General features: G+C 48.5%; 1 protein-coding gene across 2 annotated transcripts in view; it reads right to left on the minus strand.

Moving 5' to 3' along the window:
- The window catches only part of TLL2 (tolloid like 2), a 118,039-nt gene that overhangs the window by 15,976 nt on the left and 80,876 nt on the right, over nt 1-21,187 (minus strand). For both annotated transcript variants that reach the window (XM_032313404.1, XM_032313403.1), the window contains 5 exons: nt 20,648-20,763; nt 15,370-15,472; nt 5,229-5,345; nt 4,106-4,251; nt 3,410-3,605 (listed from right to left, as the gene is read on the minus strand). In XM_032313404.1, the coding sequence (XP_032169295.1) occupies nt 3,410-3,605; nt 4,106-4,251; nt 5,229-5,345; nt 15,370-15,472; nt 20,648-20,763 (678 nt within the window). The remainder of the gene's footprint in view (nt 1-3,409; nt 3,606-4,105; nt 4,252-5,228; nt 5,346-15,369; nt 15,473-20,647; nt 20,764-21,187) is intronic.

Here is a 21,187-nt window from a genome sequence, read left to right on the forward strand (position 1 = left end):
CACGTCCAAGGCCCTTTCCCCCATGTTTGCACGGCGTCCGGAGGGCAGAAAGGCGACCAGGCTGAGAATCAAATCACAAACACTAAAGAGAAATTCAACTCCCCCTTCACTTGACTTGCCTGAGATGGTGGGTCTTTCGTGGGAAGAAGGCACGGGGGGACCCTTCAGATCCTGGGTCTGTTCCTGCTCTGCCCCCTCAGAACTTCTGTTTCCTCAACTGTCAAAGGCGGGGTAATACTAATGCCGACTGTTCTGAATGGGGCTGTTCTGAAGAGAACGTGAGATCACTCACGTGGTTTCTGGCACACTCAATACAGTCCTTTCTCTCCCCTCTAAAAGGTCCCCCAAAGCTTCCACCAGTCCTGGTTCCTCTTTTAGGATTCAGGGTCAAGCTCTCTGACGTAAAAGGGATGTCAAGCCAGGCCTGTGCATTAAGTTAGTGTAGGTGAGCCTCGGGTAATGCCTTCATGGGCATCTAAGGAGACGTTGGCAAGATGAGAATTGAAATGCCCTTGGAGTCCGAGGCTGGGCAATGCAGCCCCGCCCCCAGGCTGAGGGCCTCTGAGGTCGCATGCCTGCAGCCAGGCCACCGCCATTGGCCTGTAGTCCTCTTTCACTGGCCTGAGCTCTCAAGGACAAGGACTGTGCTTTCCTCTGTGTCCCCAGAGCCTAGCACAGCACCTGACGCGTGGCTTGATGACTGCTGAATGAATGCTGACTGTGGCGGAGGGAGGAGGAGGGGTCTTCCAAACTGCAAAGGCAGCTGGGTCTCGTGGGTACTCAGAGCAAGCTGACTCAGTGCCTTGCACGCCGGCGTAGCTGCCCTGAGGGACGTGCGCCTCACTGCGGCCTCACTGGTAGGGTTGCCACAAAGACACCCAACAGGCTTGACTACATTTGAATTTAAGATGAATGTGTCTTATAATTTCTTAACCATGTGTGCAATATTTGGGACATGCTTAAACTAAAAGATCATTCTTCATTTTAAGTTCAAATTCAACAGGGCATCCTTTTTTTTTTTTTTTTTTCTGGACTGGTTGCCCTTATCTCCAGCGTTAGCCGGTACTCTCAAAACCATGCACCGCCAATTAGCAGCAGCACCAGGAATGAGGTGTGGGTGGGTCGGTGCCACGGGATTACTAACTCTGCAACACCTAATTTGACAGAGCAGAGGGTGGACGTCAGAGGAGAGGGACAGAATTAGAATAAAGCCTTCTAATCATGCGTGACACGTGCTAAGCAAAATCAGGCCTCCGGCAGCCGTCCACATTCTAGTCCCTGGAACCTGTGAATCCATGAGCTTACTTGGCAAAAAGGACTTCACAAATTTGATTAAATCAAGGATCTTGAAATAGATTATCCTGGGATCTGGGGGTGGGCCCACTGTCAGCTCACGGGTCCTTATGACTGAGAGAGGAAGGAGGACAGTCAGGGCCAGAGAGAGAGGTGCAGCCGCGGAAACAGAGGTGTGTGACGCTGCAGGAGACAGACTCAACCAGCCAGCCCTGGCTTGAAGATGGAGGGGCACCCGAGCCAAGAAATGTGGAGGCCTCCTCTAGCCACGGGAAGAGGCAAGGAAATCTGACCTCCAGAACTTGAAGACGAGAAAGTTCTGTTGTTCTAAGCCTCCACGATGATAGTAACTTGTTATAGCAGCCACAAGAAACTGATACATGGCAACTGCAAGAAGAAATCGTCACTTCCTTTTTGCCAAAGGTAACAATAACCACCTCAAAGACTTCTTCTTTAGCAAAGACAGTTCCTGGGACTAGCCATTAGACAATGTGCATTTGCCTACATGGTTTGGTTTTCTCCCGACAGCTCTACAATAGCCTCGTATGTCATTTCTAGAAGCAGACGATTTGGGGTTCAGAGACTTCGGGTCACTTGCTTCAGGCCACCCAGCAAGCGTCGCTGGTGCTAGGTCATGTGTGGTCTGGGCCGGGGCGGGGGGTGGGGTGGGTCGCACAGACTAACTTTCCGGGCATCTCAACCACAAGCTGACCTGCTGCAGCCTGGCTTCTTTGCTTGGGAAGGAAGGGACCACATTTTTTCCTCCAGTTATCCACAGTCTTATGATTCTTGTTCTGTTTCTGCTTGGGTTTCACTCTCCCAGATGCCTCGAGATCAAAGAAGATGCCCCACACATCTGTGGGGCCCTTTTCAGCTTGGAAAGTGTCCCCACAGCCATCATTTTGGGGGGCTTCACAATGGGTTAGGTAAAATGGGCAGATTGCTTCCCCTTGTTTCACAGAGAGAAAACCTGGAGTTTCAGTAAAGACCAAGAGTTGCTCAGGCCCACACGGCTCCAGATGCGTTCCTCTGACACCCACGCACTTACGTAGAACCTGGGACAAAGGGCTAAAGAGGGGGCATATGCGGAGAGTGGGAGTAAGAGAGGGACCAGGATTTCTGGACTGGCACAGCCAAGAGTTCCTGGAGAGGAGGGAAGGAGGGGAAAGCGGTTCCTCCCAGAGGTGAGTGGTACTACTGAGCTACAGAGCTCAGACGTGGCTTAGATAACACTATTCAGTGGCTGCTAGTGTGCCACCAGGCACCCGATCACAGTGTGCTGGGGAATACCTGGGCCCCCCTTTACAATGTGGTCTGAGGGGCTTCCAGGGCCCAGAGAGCAGGGAAGGAAGACCTGCCCCCAACAGAGGAGTCCTGAGAAGCCCCTTCTGCAGGGACCAGGCACGCTGTGCTTCCCATGCCATTCTGGGTCACTTTCATCAAGACTCTGCAACACAGCAGGTCCCCAAGACCACATGGAAATTTGTTCCCTGAACCCCTCACTCTCCTTGCCACTCAAGGGGAGGTTTGTACACCGGGGGCTGGTACGTCAGCAGCTGAGGAGGGAGGCTGCCTCTCGGGCCTACATCAGGGACTGCAAGGCAACACTGCCGAAGGGGTTTGAGCTCAGGAGTCAGACTGCACTGGGCTTCTTGACCTGCCACTTAATGATCTGAGTGACCCCCAAGCAACCCTTCTCAATCCTAATCAAATGTGATCCAAACCCAACTCAAAGGGTTATTTTGGGAATTAAGTGACATCATGTCCACCAACCACCTTGCAGTTTCTGATACACAGTAGGTCCTCAATTAACAAGAGTGACTACATGAATATTTATTATCAACACTCAGTTTCCCTGAGGTTTACTAAGGGTAAACTTATTAAATCTAGTTTCCAACCACAGTGGCAGAACTTTCTGCCCTGTAGCTGCCCAAGCCGTGCCTGCTCATGAATCAGTGGTGAACTCAGTAAGAGGCAACTTGAAAATGGGTCACTGCCTTCTCCCTGCAGGGAGCCTTGTTTGTGCTAAGGTTCCATATGGGTTTTGTGATTCTTAAGCCAGGGGGGCAATACCTCTTCCTGTGACTAAAAACGGAAACAAGCTGCTAATTCATACCCTTGAAAAAATTGGCTGCAAAGCCCGCTTTATTGATAGAGCCGTCGGACACAAACTTCATCCACATTCTGTGGGAGCTCGATCTCACATCTTCTGGCTTCTCATAGCCACAAAAATGGCCAATCAGGGCGCTATCCTCCGTGGGGCCATCGCGGATCTCCAGGTAGTCGTAGGCACAGCTGTCATGCCTTTCGATCTAAACAGAGAAAAGAGGCAACGTGGAAGGTGATGGATGGTCTGGCTTTAAGGCTTTTTTATGTGAGAAGGGAACCTAAGCAACACTCTCAAAGATCTAACCAGGAGGCAGAGGGACCCAAGTGTGTCCTGGGTTCTCCAAGCTGTCCCTTACTTGTGGAAGCCCAGGGAGAACCAAATTGTGCAGACTAAGAGACGATACACATGGAAGACCGGTTCTATGCAACTTCCTGGGATCTGCTCCTAGACCTTCAGTCCCCCCCACCCCCGCGCCACCTCCCCCCCACCCCTGGATGGCTGTTGGAAAGGAGGTGGATGCAATTTCAAAGTTTGCAAAGACGTTGAAGCCAAATGTCCAGGTACGGTGCATCGTGAGCTTGAAATGGTCTCTCAGGTTCTTGTTTGCAACCCACTCAATGGAAACCCATCTTTATGGAGCAGAGAGCGTCTAGAAGAAGTTGACAGTTACTTCATCCTTGGGAAAACCCGAGCGGTACTCACCTCAAAAGCTTGGAAGGTAAGTCCCACGTGAAACCCTTCTGAAACCGTAATCCTCCAAACACATTCCTTGGAAGGTCTGTAGTCATCGGGGTAGTTGGGAGATTGAATCTGACCAGCGTCTTTGTTAATGTCTCCCCCACACGTAGCTTTAGGAAGAGAGCCAGGAAAGGAGGAATGGGGTTCCTGGTCAGACCTTGGGAAGGAAATAAGTGACCCCACGGATCACCACTAGGTGGCTCCACGTGGCAACATTTTCATCTCCACCGAACCGGCACTGTGCCTCCGGAAAGGCACAATTTGATCTGTTGGCAACTTGGGATTTTTTCCATATAGAGAAAATAACCATGTAAGGCAGTGGTTCCCCATCAATGTTGTGCATCACAATCACCTGGCAAATGGTCTGAGCTGTGGAAGCAGGGGCTGCATCCCTAGAAGTTCTGACACAAGGGGGTCTGGGGGAGCTCCAAGTAACAGTGATGTCTGAGTTCCCCGAGGGATTCTAATGTAGAGGCCAGGGGACCACTGACACAGAGGGGGACGCACACACACACACATACACACACACGTTATTTCATTTATAGAAACAAAACCTTGGCCTCTCCATAATTACAATTAACCCAATATGTGGAATGAACTTTAGCAGAAATGCGCTGGTGGCAGCTGCCTAGAGCCCAGACCTATTTGTTTCCTCAGCTCAACCCCATGGTGGCCTCGGAGGCCCTTTCAAGAAATGCGGTTGTAAATATCCTGATCTTTTCTGAACAGAGGCCCAGAGTGGTTGGGTCCTTTGCTTGGGCTCGCACAGATTCAGAGGTTGCTTTCATGTCCTCGGGTTCACTACCCTGGATGGGCCCCCCAGCTGCACTGAAATGGGGTTCAGCGGGGTGGTGACAGGTAGATGATGACACCTGTTCTGAGGGAAGCACAGCTGCCCTCTCTGCTTCCAGCGTGTGGAGGAGGGGGCCCCGGGGGGATGCCTCGGCCCAGCCCCTGTGGTGGGTGCCCCGACCCCCGGGGCTCTGGCTGCTGCCATGCAGGCCTGGGTGCAAGAGGGATGGCGGCTGCGTGGGAAGGTCAGAACACAGCCAAAGCTCCCCTGTGGGTTTCTCTCATCTGAACCAACCTTCGTACACCGCGAAGAAACCCTTGCCCAAGATGCTGCTGCTGCTCCGGAACTCCACCCAGAGCCGGCTGTCCGTGGAGGTGAGGGGCTCCGGGACTTTATTGCCACAAAACCTACCTGGGAACGGAAAAGACAGGTCAGGCTGCTGGCAGACAGCGAGAAACTCATTACAGAGAGAGGGAGCGGCGTTTCTTCAATGTGGTGCCCTGTGAGCAGGAGCCTTGGCTGTGGCAATTCACCCTGTCACGCAAAGAGGAATAAAGGACCGACTTCTAGAGGATTCTAGACACCAGTCAATCGAAGAACTCCGAGTGTAGCCCAGACACGCCCTCCTCTGCCATGTGGGTCTGGTACAGGTGTGGTGGGTAATGGTCTGAAACAGCGATGGACGTTCCCCCCCGCGGTATTTCCTACTACATACATGCCCTTCTTCTGCGGGTGGCATGCCTTTGGGAAGACATTCTGCTTCTCTTGCCTCAGAAAAGGGATGCCAGAGAACATATGATAAAAAAAAAAATCAAATCTTGTAGGCTCTTGAATTTCATAAGCCTAGTCACAATCACAAAGTTTGGAAGAACTTTGTTTGGAAGAACACTCAGTGAGGAAGAGCACATTTTCCATTTTCACCCTTGTAGTCTTAGAAAGATTGCTAGGATGAATGAGTGCAGGAACCAGAGAGAGAGAGGATTAGAGAAGGGCTGATGGACCTTCTAGAAGGACCCCGTACACCGTCCCACCCTGAGGTAAGGCTCTTGATGGAAAAAGATGATAGAGACCCCAAGTGGGTTTAAATCTGTGAGAAGGACACAAAAGCAAAAATGAACTACTGGGACTTCATCAAGATCAAAAGCTTCTGCACAGCAAAGGAAAAAAATCAATAAAACTAAAAGGCAACATACAGAATGGAAAAAGATATCTGCAAATGGCACATCAGATAAAGGGCTAGTACCCAAAAATCTATAAAGAACTTATTGAACTCGACACCCCCCCCCAAAAACAATCCAGTCAAGAAATGGGCAGAAGACATGAACAGACATTTCTCCAAAGAAGACATACAAATGGCCGACAGACATGTGAAAAAATGCTCAACACCACACAGAATCAGGGAAATACAAATCAAAACCACAGTGAGACACCACCTCACAGCAGTCAAAATGGCTAAAATTAACCACTCAGGAAATAACAGATGTTAGCAGTGATGTGGAGAATGGGGAACCCTCTTACACCATTGGCGGGAATGCTAACTGGTGTAGCCACTCTGGAAAACAGTACGGAGATTCCTCAAAAAGTTGAAAATAGAGCTACCCTATGACCCAGCAATCACACTACTGGATATTTATACAAAGGATACAAAAATAATGATTTGAAGGGGCACCTTCACCCCAATGTTTATAACATCAATGTCTGCAATAGCCAAACTATGGAAAGAGCCCAGATGTCCACTGACAGATGAATGAATAAAGAAGCTGTCATATGTATATATGTATGTGTATATATATACACACACACACACATATATATTGCACAGCAATCAAAAAAGAAAGAAATCTGGGGCACCTGGGTGGCTCAGTGGGTTAAGGCCTCTGCCTTCGGCACAGGTCACGGTCCCAGGGTTCTGGGATCGAGCCCCGCGTCGGGCTCTCTGCTCAGTAGGGAGCCTGCTTCCCTCTCTCTCTCTGCCTGCCTAGAGAGGCCTACTTGTGATCTCTGTCTGTCAAATAAATAAAAATAAAAAATCTAAAAAAAAAAAAAAGAAAGAAATCTTGCCATTTGCAATAATGTGGATGGAACTGAAGGGTATTATGCTGAGCAAAATAAATCAGAGAAAGACAAATACCATATGATTTCACTCACATGTGGAACTTAAGAAATAAAACAGATGAACATGGGGGAAGGGAAGATAAAAAGAGAGAGGGAGGGAAACATTAAGAGACTCATAACCGGGGGCGCCTGGGTGGCTCAGTGGGTCAAAGCCTCTGCCTTCGGCTCAGGTCGTGATCTCAGGGTCCTGGGATCAAGCCCCGCATCGGGCTCTCTGCTCAGCAGGGGGTCTGCTTCTCCCCTCTCTCTGCCTGTCTCTCTGCCTACTTGTGATCTCTATCAAATAAATAAATAAATCTTTTTAAAAAAGTAAAAAAAAAAAAGAGAGACTCATAACTATAGGGAATAAACTGAGGGTTGTTGGAGGGGAGGTGGGTAGGGGGATGGGGTAACTGGATGATGGGCATTAAGGAGGGTAATTGATGGCACGAGCACTGGGTATTGTATGCCACCGATGAATCACTAAATTCTCCACCTGAAACTAATAATGTATTATATGTTAACTAACTTGAATTTAAATAAAATCTTTAAAAAGTAATAAAAATAAATAAAAATTTAAAAAGGATCTGGGAGAAGGACAGAACTGTGCCCCCACTTCCTGGGCAGAGCCTGGAGGGGCAACAAGACCTTAGATCCCCATGTCCCACCTGGGGTCAGAATAGAAGCATCGACACATTCATCCAGACATTAGGCAGGAGACAGGCATGCAGAGCTCTTCAGGCGGAGGGGTATGGAGGTGACTTTCCCGTAGTCCAGAGGGTGTGCGGAGCCACAGGACATCACCCACTGTATGTCTTCTAGGGAGATGTGGACCTGGCACCAATCTGAACTGGCCTGGAGTTGAGATAAGAAGGAGGCCCAGCAGCCACTTATGATTCTTTGCTCAGACAGAGGGCTAGAGACCAGGCAGGAGGACACACCGTAAAGCCACCTGGGATGGCAAAATGGACGCCTCCCCTGCCACCATGCCTTGGGACAAAGTCAATCCCTTATCGGACCCCCACGTGGAAGGAAGAAAACACAATCTAATTGAAGTTAACTTCCCACTACCTGACAGAAAGGTATATAACTGCTGTTTTATTAACAGCATAATTGCTGTTGAAATTCTGTTATTGAAAAAAAAAAACAGAAATAAACATATATTCCTCAGACACTTGGGTCTAAGTCTGAAATTTGGCTCTTCTACAGAGGAAGAGGCCAAAGGTCATGCCTTTCCTGGTATATAGGAATCTTTGACCCTGTAATTCCTAATGCCGTCTAAAGGTGGCAGCCATGCAGCAACCTCTTCGACCTCAGCCACAGCAACTTCTTCCTAAAAACCTTGCCAAAGGCAAGGGAAGCAAGGGCAAAAATGAATTATTGGGACTTCATCAAGATCAAAAGCTTTTTCACAGCAAAGGAAACAGTCAACAAAACAAAGAGGCACTGACAGAATGGGAGAAGATATTTGCAAATGACATATCACATAAAGGGCTAGTATCCAAAATCTATAAAGAACTTATCAAACTCAACTCCCAAAGAATAAATAATCCAATCAAGAAATGGGCAGAGGACACGAACAGACATTTCTGTAAAGAAGACATCCAGATGGCCAACAGACACATGAAAAAGTGCTCCACATCACTCGGCGTCAGGGAAATACAAATCAAAACCATAATGAGGGGCGCCTGGGTGGCTCAGTGGGTTAAGCCTCTGCCTTTGGCTCGGGTTGTGATCTTGGGGTCCTGGGATCGAGCCCCGCATCGGGATCTCTGCTCAGCAGGGATCCTGCTTCACCCCTTCTCTCTGCCTACTTGTTATCTCTGTCTGTCAAGTAAATAAATAAAATCTTAAAACAAAACAAAACAAAACAAAAACACAATGAGATACCACCTCACACCAGTCAAAATGGCTAAAATTAACAAGTCAGGAAACAAGTGTTGGCGAGGATGTGGAGAAAGGGGAACCCTCCTACACTGTTGGTGGGAATGCAAGCTGGTGCAGCCACTCTGGAAAACAGCATGGAGGTTCCTCAAAAAGTTGAAAATAGAGCTACCCTATGACCCTGTGATCACGCTACTGGGTATTTACCCTAAAGATACAAATGTAGTGATCCAAAGGGGAACATGCACCCGAATGTTTACAGCAGCAATGTCCACAACAGCCAAACTATGGAAAGGACCTAGATGCCCTAAAAAGATGAATGGATAAAGAAGATGTGGTATACATATACAATGGAAAACTATGCAGCCATCAAAAGAAATGAAATCTTGCCATTTGCAATGACCTGGATGGAACTAGAGGGTATTATGCTAAGCAAAATAAGTCAATCAGAGAAGGACAATTATCTTATGATCTCCCTGATATGAAGAATTTGAGTGGCAACATGGGGGGCTTGGGAGGTAGGGAAGCAAAACATGAAACAAGATGGGATCGGGAGGGGGACAAACCATAGGGACTCTTAATCTCACAAAACAAACTGAGGGTTGCTGGGGGGAGGTGGGTAGGAAGAAGGTGGTTGGGTTATGGACATTGGGGAAGGTATGTGCTCTGGTGAGTGCTGTGAAGTGTGTAAACCTGGCGATTAACATACCTGTACCGCTGGGGCTAATAATACATTATATGTTAATAAAAAAATAAAAAATTAATTAAAAAAAAAAGATGGCAGCCATGGCAGGATAGGAATGGGGGTGGGGTGGGACATGAGCTGAGCTGTACTATCAGTTCACAACACAGACCAGTCAAGGTCTACTTGGACTGGTGGTCATGGTTCTCTCAAGCTCTGACTATGGAGTCACTCAAAAATCCATTTAATGTTGGGGAAATGGGGAGGGACTCTTGATGAGTAGGGATGTGTTTTCTTTTGGGGTGATGAAGATGTTCTGAAACTGACTATGATGATGGCTGGTTGCACAACCCTGAACATACAAAAAGCCATTGACATGAATACTTTAGACAGTGAGTTGTATTATATGTGACTCATATCTCAATGTTTCTTATGTCTATTCAACAGTTATTTGGTGGGCACTCCTTTATCACCAACACCACTTGAAGTTATAATTCTCCTTTCCCTTCTGAGAAATAGGAGGAGTGAGGTTCAGGGAGGAATAAAGGCCACTGTGGCCATTTCCTGATGGCCAACTGTGGATACATTCTTTGCGGAGACGTGAGGTAGAAGCTGCTAATCTCCTTCTGCTTCCTTCCGATTCTGGCCACCTGCAGCTCTCTGGCTCTGGTGAGCTTAACATTAAGTGAGATGAGCTGAAACTTCTGCCGAGAGTTTGGCAAGGAACAATCCATCAGAAGCCCATAAATTTTCCGTAATGGTTACTCCGGCATGGCCAATTAGTGTCAATTAATTCTTGGAAAACACCACGGAAACGTGGGGAAGTACTGCTTACCAGTGAGGAGAGAGGCTTGCTGAACAGCCGTTCAACAACGTGGGATCACAAAAGGAATTCCTTCTTAGCCAAACCGAGTTTCAAGTCCAAATTTCTCCTTTTAAAACCCCAGCTGTCACGGCCACTGGAGACTGTTTGCAAAAAACAGAGCGACTTCCCATGCCTGCCTTGCTGCCTAAGAACCCAACCAGATGAGACGAACCACCCACCACCACCAGACCACAGGACAACCCTGGTCCGCTCACTGCTCTGGAGGAGGGAGGAGTTACTGCCTTGGCAAACACAGACTGGCTGGGATAAATTACAGATTACTTCTAAGTAACTTCTCTCCCCCAATCGCTGTGTATTCTTAACTAAAACCTTCTATTTTGTCCCCTGTTTTCTCAACACTCCCATCTCCACCATAATGGTTCTAAGGAAAGCCTTTTGCTTTTGAGCTTGACATTGTCCTAGGTACCCTACATACATTATATAACTGCATTCTGCTACCCCCAAATTAGGTACTATCCATAATCTAGGTTATGAGAAAACCAAGGATTGTAGAATTTGAGTTGAGCTGCATTCACTTTGAGTTACAGTCTAAGTTGTAAGTGAAGTCGGATTTGAACCTCAGCAGTCTGGGATCTTGACCTTCACCATCAATTTCACCTCCTAATTCATCACCACTGTCACCATCATCAAAAGAAAACTTCAGTATTCGAGGTGCAATTCTGGACACGGTCCGCTTTTGGATGAATAGACAGGAAATCTGGTCTCTGGGAATGTACACATCATTCCCCGTTTGGACACAGACAGGAACGAAGGTCAAAGCCTCCAGCCATACAGAGAGCTTGTGGCGATGCCAGCTTGGCTGTTTGACTCCCACCAACGTTCCTGCTCACTTGGGAGACGGCCCCCAGCCCAGGGAGCCCCAGTAGTGGGGCCATGCGACTCTGATCAGCCAGCCTGGCCTTTCTGAACTTCCCTCCCCACTTCAGGGAAAAGTTGGGAGAGGGGCTTTGTGTGTACTGTGGTGGTACAGAGTGCTCAAAGACAGTTCTGCATACAAGAGTGCATTGTTTGAGTAATTCCTCCACCAGAAATAAGGGAGGGGAATCCAATTAACATGACAGTACTTAAGAGTACTGGTAAATTCTCTCTGTAGGCCACCCCCATTCCTCCCCACTTCAGGTGCAATCTCATGAGTGACCCCTGAAACTGAAAAACCAATGTGATACCTTTAACCAATGGTGAACTATTCTCATTCTACTTACACTTCTCTTTAATCACTTTGTGAAAAAGTGGGTCCCCAACAGCCCCCTTCCAAGAGAACGAACAGGCTGGGCAGAAGCGGGACTAGAGAAAAGGTGGCAAATCCCCGAACTGATGCTGGTTCCTGGCTTTCGAGGAGGAGTTTAATAAGGATATCAAGAAGAGGAAATGCAGATGAGGACACTACAAGTGGACTCCGTGGGGAGTCATAAAGGGTTCATTCATAAAAAGTTATGCGTCCATTATGCCTGGATTTTCACACACTGCCCTGGGAAAATATGCAATGCACAGTTTTTCAGAGCAAGATGCATACTTTCACAATCAGCCCTAATCCGCTCTCCCTCCTGCCAAAGGGGCATTGACCTGCCTCCTCCCAGCAGATTTCATGGCACTGACCCCTCCCAGGGACCAGCTCGGCCCACACAATGCACTTGTTCCAAACACAAAAGTGCACTAACAACTGCATTTGGAAACATCAGAGCAGGGCCAAGTCGTTGGCAAAGGAGAATTCCCGCAAACGAAGAATGACGGTTACAGGCACTGGGCCATGCCTTGGCTGCCGCACGCGGACACACACACACACACACACACACAGTACAAAAGTGTGTAAAATATGAGCCCCAACCCGCCCCCCCAAACCCAAACAAAGCAAACCATCACCAACAACAACGAATGGCAAAAGCCCCATCTCATCAATGGAAGTGTAGTCAGAAATGCCAGGATCTGCAGTGAGAAAGTTCTTGTTTCAGGTTCAAGAAAAGGGAATCCCTGGAAATGCCTCTGGCTGTGCCCAGTCTCAGGAGCGTGTCTTGGCCCTCTCTGGGGAACCTCAGTTAACAGAGAGCTTCCTTCCCTGAGCCCTTTGCGTCTACCACATTCCTCTGGGGGGCGTTAGGGTTGCCAGATTTTGCAAACAAAAATACGGGAAGGCCAGACTCATTGGAATTTCAGCTAAACAGTGAATCATGCATTTTATCTGACGGTCCTACTACTGGGATACCCTTCTCAGAGGCAGCAGTCCCCACTCCTCATGACGAGGCCATCGGAGTTCTGGTCTGATCTCAGCCCCTAACTGGCTGTGCGGACTTAGCGAGTTGGTCCACGTTCGAAGGGTGTGGACTCTTCACTTTCCTGGTGAAGGTGTGGGCTTAGGGACTCTGTGATCCCTGCCTTGTCGAGGGGTTCATGATTCCGTGCTGTCATGGAAACTCCCCCACCCCACACAACCCCTTGTATTAGTTTAATTAGAAAATACTACCTGAATGCATTCTTGTAAAAAAATGTAGAATGATCCAAAAGTATGCAAACCAAACCTCCAAGCTGCCGACTACCTGTGCCTCCTCTCCTTTCTCAAAGGTGACCAGCTGCAGCTGTTTGATGAGCACCCCTGCCGTCCCCTTTCTATGTGGTGCTAAACAGGTCCCCATGCACCTACATTGACGGGGACGCAGGATCACTCCCTGATCCAGCTCATGGGGATTCTGATGCGGTAGGCTCCCAGGGATCTGTATATACAGAAATCCTCCCAGCCGACTCGGGTTCAGGAACCAGGTTCAGGAACCTCTGCTAACCCAGAACCAGGTTCAGGAACCTCTGCTAACCCAGAACACAGCCCTCAGTCTTTTTGCCACACCCAGTCGGTATTACCTTGGAGGCCGCGCCTCCTGCTGGCTGCGAGCATGCGCTGTGTCCACTTGCCTGAGACAGGAAGCGGAAATCCAGGGCAGGCAGCCGCCGCCCTGCCATCGGGTAACCAATCCCCTTTGTCCTAAAGCGTGCACGCTCCTGGCTGTGCTCGGCTTGCCTACTTAGATGGCCAACTAGCCCACCGATGCCACCGATGGTGGTGGTAACCTGGCACCCACTCTCAGAGCCTGCCATGGCGGCTTTCTTAAGCACCAGTGCACACAGATTCCTTTCTGTTTGGACCTCTAGGAATTGAGACTCATGGTCTTCTGGACAGAAGGGGTTTATGTGATCTTCCCAATGAAAGCTGACGTGGCTGAGTCCCTGTGGCCAGACAGAGCTTAGTATTTGCCAGCCCACTCGGGGCCACCCAGACCCTCTGTCCCAATCTCTTCTGACCTACCCAGAATCTGACTCGAAGGCACACATGGTCTGGCTACGGAACTCTCCCCCGGTTAACTCTCTCCATCTCCCCCTGTTTCCGTCTTTCATCTGCTGTCCCAACAGCAGCTCACTCCCAGGCCAGACAGTCAAAGAATAACCAGAGCGGGTTTTCTGCCCTTGTGAGGATATGCCAGGGACAAAGACCTCAGTGAAGTCTCAGATTTATCAACCTGGAAGCCCACCCTGCTATTGCTCTAAAAATGAGGACGATCCACTAACAGCCAAAACCCTTCCATCTGGCTCCTTATAAATCTACATCTCTTCCTGGCTCCCCCATTGCTATTCTTTAGCCAAATGAGTCCCTATGTCCATTTCCAGGACACTGTGCCATTAATTCTCTATACTTTCATCTTTTCAGGTCACCCATGGGAGATTGCAAATTGGTGACCAATCCTGAATGAACAGACTTTTCTCCTTGTGCCACCTGCCCACTGCCTCTTGTGGAAAGGTCCAAGCTGCCTTGTCACGTATGAGTTTATGCACTGTGCATCTACCAGAAAGGGTACACGGTTATTGTAGAAAAATTAGAAAATATAGCTAAACAAGGAAAAAAGAATTAAAAAATTCTTAAGAGAGAGAGAAAGTATGCAGGGTACAGGAGAAAGGTACAGAGGGAGAGGGAGAATCCTTGAGTAGACTCCACGCTGAGGGCAGAGCCTGACGTAGGGCTGGATCTCATGCCCCCGAGATCATGACATGAACCAAAGTCAAGAATCAGACACCTAACTGACTTAGCCACCCAGGAGGCCCCAGAATAAACTAAAACAAAAAACAACAAACAAAACAACAACAACAACAACAAAATCTCTGTCATTCTGAAATAACCACTATATGTTATTTATTTATATTCATGATTCTACTTGATATTTGTACTGTAGATCACAGAATGGTTTCTTCCAGTGGAATCCAACCTGTACATGTTTTAAGTAGTTTTGTTTTGAGTAATTCTGGTCAGGATATTCACTTGGCCACACTCCCCACCACTCCTTCATTTATTATCCAATCCCCTCGTCCTCACGTATGCCTTATTTCTGAGGGCACCTGAGTTTGCAAAGCCTCAAAATATACATATAACAGTATTTTTATTAAAATGGAAGTCAACCTCATGTTGTCTTTCGTAACACCTTTTTGTGTAATGACATACAGGAACCCCTTTCTGTATCAATAAGCAGGCACCTCCAACTTTATTTTTAGTGGCTGGATAGTTTTCCCCTGGAAAGTTGTATCCCAGTTTTTTCAGCGAACCCCTACTGTTGAACATGTAAACTGTTTTCCATTTTTCCTGCTCCAGTGAATACCCCCAGAGCTAGAACTTTGCATGCTTCCTTAATTGGTTCCTTAGGATACATTCCAAGAAGCAGAATTGCCGGGTTGAAGGGCAGTCTCGGTCTTAAAAGCTTTTAACACGTGCTGCCAAATGGAGTGCTCGGAGTTTTACAACGACACCGACCCTTGTGAGCTTCCTGTGTCCGCTGTCGGGATGGGCCCTTCCGCATGTTAATGGCATCCCATGGAACAGCCCATCACCCCTCTCCCAAGGCCTTCTAAAGTCAACTTACCCAATAAGGGGGCTTTTCTCCAGTAACCATCCCGGACCTCCACATAGTCATACCAGCACAGGCGGCTTTTAAACAAATCCATGGATGTGAAGTTCAGGACGATCTGTAAAGAGTGACCGTAAAGTGAGTTTTGGCAGCAGAGCCCGAGGACTCCTGAAGACCCATCTCGCATGCCCGTGTTCTCACATTACCTCTTAGCATACAGAGCTCTCAGACCACAGTGGGAGCGTCCTCGCAAAGACACGCTCACAGGAAATCTCGTGACATGAAATAATAAACCTTGAGCAGGATGGGGAGTAAACAGAGGAGATGAGTCCCCTGGTTCTGTCCTGGAGCTTTTGAAGTCACTCGGTGGTTTATAGGAAACAGAATGCATTAAAACGACGGGCTGGGACGCACTGAGACTGGGGATTTAGAAGGAGGTAGGGGTCAGTGAAGTTCAGAGATACAGAAAGATCTTATAACATCATCCATCATTCCAAAGGCCTGGGGTTAGCCTGGGTGCATCTGAGCAACCACCGTGATCACTGTTCCCCCTCGGCCATGACCTCACTCTTCTGGGATGGGGTGTAGCCGAAAGCTTTCCTAGAGTCAGTCTGTGTGTTCGTTCATTCCTGCATTCGTTCATTCTTTCGTTCATCACACCATTGTTAGCTGACCACCTACTGTGTGCCCGTCTGTGTTGGCCAACTGACATCGAAAGATCAGCAAGAGAGGGCTCTTGCTTTTAGGGAGTTCAGAGAACACAGAGGGTTCAGGCCAGTTAGACAGAACACTCTGGAATAAATGTGGAAAAGAGAGGGACGCACAGGAAGGGAATCCTGCAGCACCAGGGAGGGAGAACTAGAGGCTGCCAGGATACATCTCAGAAGAGGTGGCATTTAACCTAAGGGGAATAGGGAGCCAGTGGGCAGAGACACAGGGCAGGAGCACATTTTGGTGAGAGGGACTGACATGAGCTCAGGCAAGGAGAGTGTAGGTCATGCTGGGTGGTTCTGGAATGGGGAGTGAAGGCTGGGGAGCTTGGGGTTCAGATGGACTAAAAAGGAAGGTTTCAGTTCTTCTGGACATGCTGAGGCCATTCCGTGGATGTCCTTGTCCACAAAGAGTGGAGGCAGGTGGGTGGCCCTGTGGACTTGGCACACAGGTACCCTTCCCACAAACCTGCTACCCTTCCAGCTTGGGGCATCCCTGGCAGATGGCCCAAAGCAGAATTCAGGCATCCCTCCTTCCTCACTCCATCCAGCCCCACCATGTAGGGTACCCATGCCATGTCTGCCAGGCTCGGCCTGTCTCTGCTCCATCATTTCTCTGCTCTCTTCACTCACCAGGGACCCCATAAAGGCAGCCCTGCCCCACTACTGCAACCAGGTCCCTCGGGTCTCTAAGCAAAGCCCCAGGCTGGAAGGCTGCAGGTCAAAGTTCCAGGGCCTTCCCAGCCAGACTGAAAGGGCTGTTATTCGTTTGTCCCATTCTCCATGCCTCCCCTGCTTTGAACACCTCTCTCTGGGCTTCCGCACACCTGTCCTCTCTCCGCTGCTCTCTGGCTTCAGCTGGATCCCGCCCTCCCTGCTCCCCGGTGACTGTGATGGTCCCTTAGTGCAGCAGCATTTCCCTTCCAGCTTCCCTGTGCGCAGGTGACACCAGTCACGGGGGTGCAGCCCTATGCTGTCATGTCTGCTTCACCCCTATTGTTTATCCCCGAAGCTGACAGACCTCTTTCCCTTAAGATGTCTGTGTCCCTGTTGCAGGCCAGTCTGGTGTCCCTTCAGCAGTGCTGTCTGCATCACTCCTGCCACGTCCTGGCCCCTTCTGAGCACTTGGGCTTCTAGATCTATCTTGCTCTGACATCTTACGTTCATCAAACTCCTCCTATGCTCAGAGAACTTCCATGGCTCCCCCTGCCCCATCTCATAAATTAAACTCTCTACTTACCTCCCAGAGCCTCCAGCATCCGTCCTATGTGAACTTATTTCCTTGTGTGCCCTGAGGGATCCCGCTAATGGACGCTTCCCCAGGTCTAGCTCCAGCATCCCCTGCCTCTGCCCTGAGACCCTTTCTGACTGCCCAAATTGAGGCGGCCTTTCCCTCCTTGGGACCCTCTCCTTGGCCCCTTATGGTGACTGCAGAGCAGGCGTCTTTAAGAGTCAGGCAGATCTGGATTTCTGAGCTCTACCACTTACTAGCTCCGAGATCCTACTACCACTTACTAGATCAACCACTTACTAGCTCTACCACTTACTAGCTCTACCTCTCACTTGCCCACTTGGGTGAGTGATGTTTAGTTTCCTTATCTGCGAAACAACACGCACACCACTGGGTTATTGATGGGCGGCCGGAGAAACTGTATATTGAGCGTATCGTGCTCTGACACACGATAGGCACTCGATAAATGCGGTCTTAAAAATCAAGCCACACTGAGTGCTCCACAAACCTACACACTAAGCACTTTTCACAAGCTGCCTGTCCTAATTAGCGTTAAGCGTGTCCACCCCTCCTTTGGGCCAATCCCACCCGGTGTTCAGGTCTCAGGACAATTAATACCTTCTTCCACAAAGCCTTCTGATCATCTATGAAATGAAGAGGGAGAATATAATAGGCCAGCTCCCCTCCTGTGCTCCTGTGTTGTACAGTGTGTGTGTGTGTGAGAGAGAGAGAGAGAAAGAGAGAGAGAGAGAGAGAGAGAGTCAAAATTCTTTCAAACTAGACAAGTGGTTCTCAACCCTGCTTGCTGATTAGTAGCAACTCAAAAATGTAAAAACTAATACTGGGCCAAGCAAATAATCTTCCTTCAATGAAATCAGACTCCCTAAAGGTAAGGGGGAACCCTACCTAAACTCTAAGTCTCTTGAAGACAGGGATAATAAATTATCTTTCATTTGTAGCTCCCACAGTGTTCACATTTGGACATTAGAGCTCAGTCATACTGACTAGCTGGTTGCAATATAATTCTTTGGCTTTTCAAATTTTCAGAAAGGAAATATTATTACAACTTCCTTAGTAACACATTCGTGATCGAAATGAATGGGATAATCATTCAGACTGATTATTTTAAATACGTTAGGGAACCATAAAGACCATAGGAAAAGCGGTGACAAGCAAGAAGGGACACTTGAATCGATCAAGTTTGCTAATTACTAGCAGCTCAGGGAAGGCTGGTGAAGCCAAAATGGAAATCATTGGTACAGGAATCTCAATGATGTATATTCTCCCTGCCCCCCCAGTTAGCAATAATAATTAAGGCTGGAGGGATTTTCTGCATATCCCATAGCCTCTGCTAGGTAGGACAATTCAACGATTTGGGGACTGCTGAATCACTTCCTCTTCCTCCTCCTTCTTCCTGCCTTCCTCTCATTACTGCCTCCAGCAGGCACAGAGACAGCGCACGAACCCGAAGGGGACAAGCCTGGAGTCTCTCAGGCTCTGGATGACAACCACAGTGTCATAAATACTTAGAGCCAGAATAAGAGTCGCGCATGGGTGTTGTGTGTGAGCACACGTTACGTGAGCACGTGCACGTGAATGCATGTTCAGATGCCTTTTCGCCTGACCCTTTTGTGAAATAATACAGGATGATGGGTAAGCATCCAGGTTCTCACCTGCACTCAGATCCCAACTTCTCAACAAACTGAGTAGCCTCAGGCAAGTCCATTTTTTAATCAGAAAAATTAATGTGCTAATAGTTCCTATCACATGAAGTTCTGAGGATTAAAAGAGATAAACTGCATAATATGCTGAGAATAGCACCGAGGCCAGAGAAAACATTTAAGTAGACATTATTAACAGTTATGAATTAGGACTACTCGAAGGTTGGCTTCAGGCCTCCAGAAATCCATCACCCCATGGCACCCCCAGCTGCAGGTTTGTCACTTGGCCTCTCATCCATTCACATGCCCATTCAAAAAAGACTTTTTTTTTTTTTAAGATTTAATTTATTTATTTATTTTACAGAGAGAGAGAGAGATCACAAGCAGGCATAGAGGCAGGCAGAGAGAGAGAGGAGGAAGCAGGCTCCCTGCTGAGCAGAGAGCCCGATGCGGGACTCGATCCCAGGACCCTGAGATCATGACCTGAGCCGAAGGCAGCGGCTTAACCCACTGAGCCACCCAGGCACCCTCAACAAAGACTTTTTGTGTGACTTTGTGCCATGGGCTCTGTTGGGTGCTGGAGACCTCCAGCTGAATAGTCTCTGTCCTCAATGAGGTTAGGGTCTAGAAGGTAGACAACCAGATAAACCAGCAATCATGTTATTGTGAGGCAAGCTACGGCAGGTATGACTGTAGGAAGCCTGACCCAAGGGACAGAGAGGGCATCTCAAAGATGGCAGTGTCTAGTCTGAAGAACTCTTGGATTTGAAGGGAGGTGTGAAAACTCACACACACACACACACACACACACACACACACACACACACACATTTTAGGAGTGAAGAAGCCCCAGGTTCCAGTTCTATATTTTATTGTGAATTTGGGCAATTTTTTAAGTGTCTGAGCCTCAAATTCCTTATCCATATGATGGATGTGAAGAGATGCCAGAGGATTGAGAACTTACCACCCTTGGACCACGACAAAAGACGCTGCTGCCCTGGCTCAACTCTAGAGGGAATCTGGAGGGAATCGCAGAACCTTCAGACCCAAAGGATCGTGCTCACCCAGAGCTTGCATAGCTCCTAGACCTCACTGCAAGTGCCCAGGACCCTGGAGTTCCTGTCCAAATGGTCCTGAGCCTACTTCTAGAGCATGCAGAGATATCGGTCCTGGAACCCACCCTCCCAAAGGTAGACAGCATATCTAACCAATCTGCTCCTACTGGAGGAATAATTGTTTGCAAGGAGGGAGTGCAGAGTGTTTGGGAGAGTAGGCTGGGGTGTCACCATGGGTGCTCCTGAGATGAAATGGGGCTGCTGAGAAGAGAAGGAAGAGCCAGCTGTGGGTTGGGGCCAGCTCTCCCTACATTGCTACCTCCCAGAGCAACACTCTGACATGTCAAGGAATTCTTAATTGGATCCTCACCTTCCAAGGCATTCTGATGGTGTCCTTATTAAGGAGAAAGGTTAGAGTCTACTTTGTTTTCCAAACTGTGAGCTTGATTTATAATTCACATGGACATTTTGCTTCTAGCCTCTATTTGTATGACACCAGTCGGAAGTCCAGAAATAAGCAAGCTGGCGCACAGTGGTGCTCATAGCATCGCAGCTGTTTTCACTACTGTCAATAATAGTACAACCCCCACACCTCAAAGAAAGCTATGTCACTTCCTGAGGTGGTTTCACACGTACCTTTTCCCCTGGTGTGACCGATATCCTCCAGACACAGTGGGAGTAAGAAGGGTAGCCATTTGGGAAACCAGGTGCAGAAAAGTTTCCTGTTGTGTCCTGCAGGGTCTCCCCACATGCTGCACAAGTAAAACAACAACTGTGATTCAGGTAGACATGCTCCCTATCCCAGAAGCTCCCTGTGCCAGGCCCCGTCAACACCCTGTGACCAGCCAAAGCCCCCGGGATGCCTCTGTGAGAAGCGTGTCAGTCAGACTGATGATTTTCTTCTGGCTGATAGAAGTGAAAATAGAGTCTGGGCACCAAAGAGCAATACCTAGGGGTTGCTGAGGTTCCTGAGGCTCTCAGGATTGAGCATGGACTCGAGTGGGGTGCAAGTTTCCCAGACTTGCTGGGCCTTAGTTTTCTTGTCTGTAAAATGGGCAGGAGCTTCCTGAAGGGTTAATGACATGGATACACTCAGTGCTTGGCACACAGTGAGCACTGCTGTTGTCATTATGACTAACATCTGAGGCAGCGAGCACAGAAAAGTACAAGTAGGTG

This window comes from Mustela erminea, chromosome 14, assembly GCF_009829155.1.
Source record: "Mustela erminea isolate mMusErm1 chromosome 14, mMusErm1.Pri, whole genome shotgun sequence".
Classification (NCBI taxonomy): domain Eukaryota; kingdom Metazoa; phylum Chordata; class Mammalia; order Carnivora; family Mustelidae; genus Mustela; species Mustela erminea.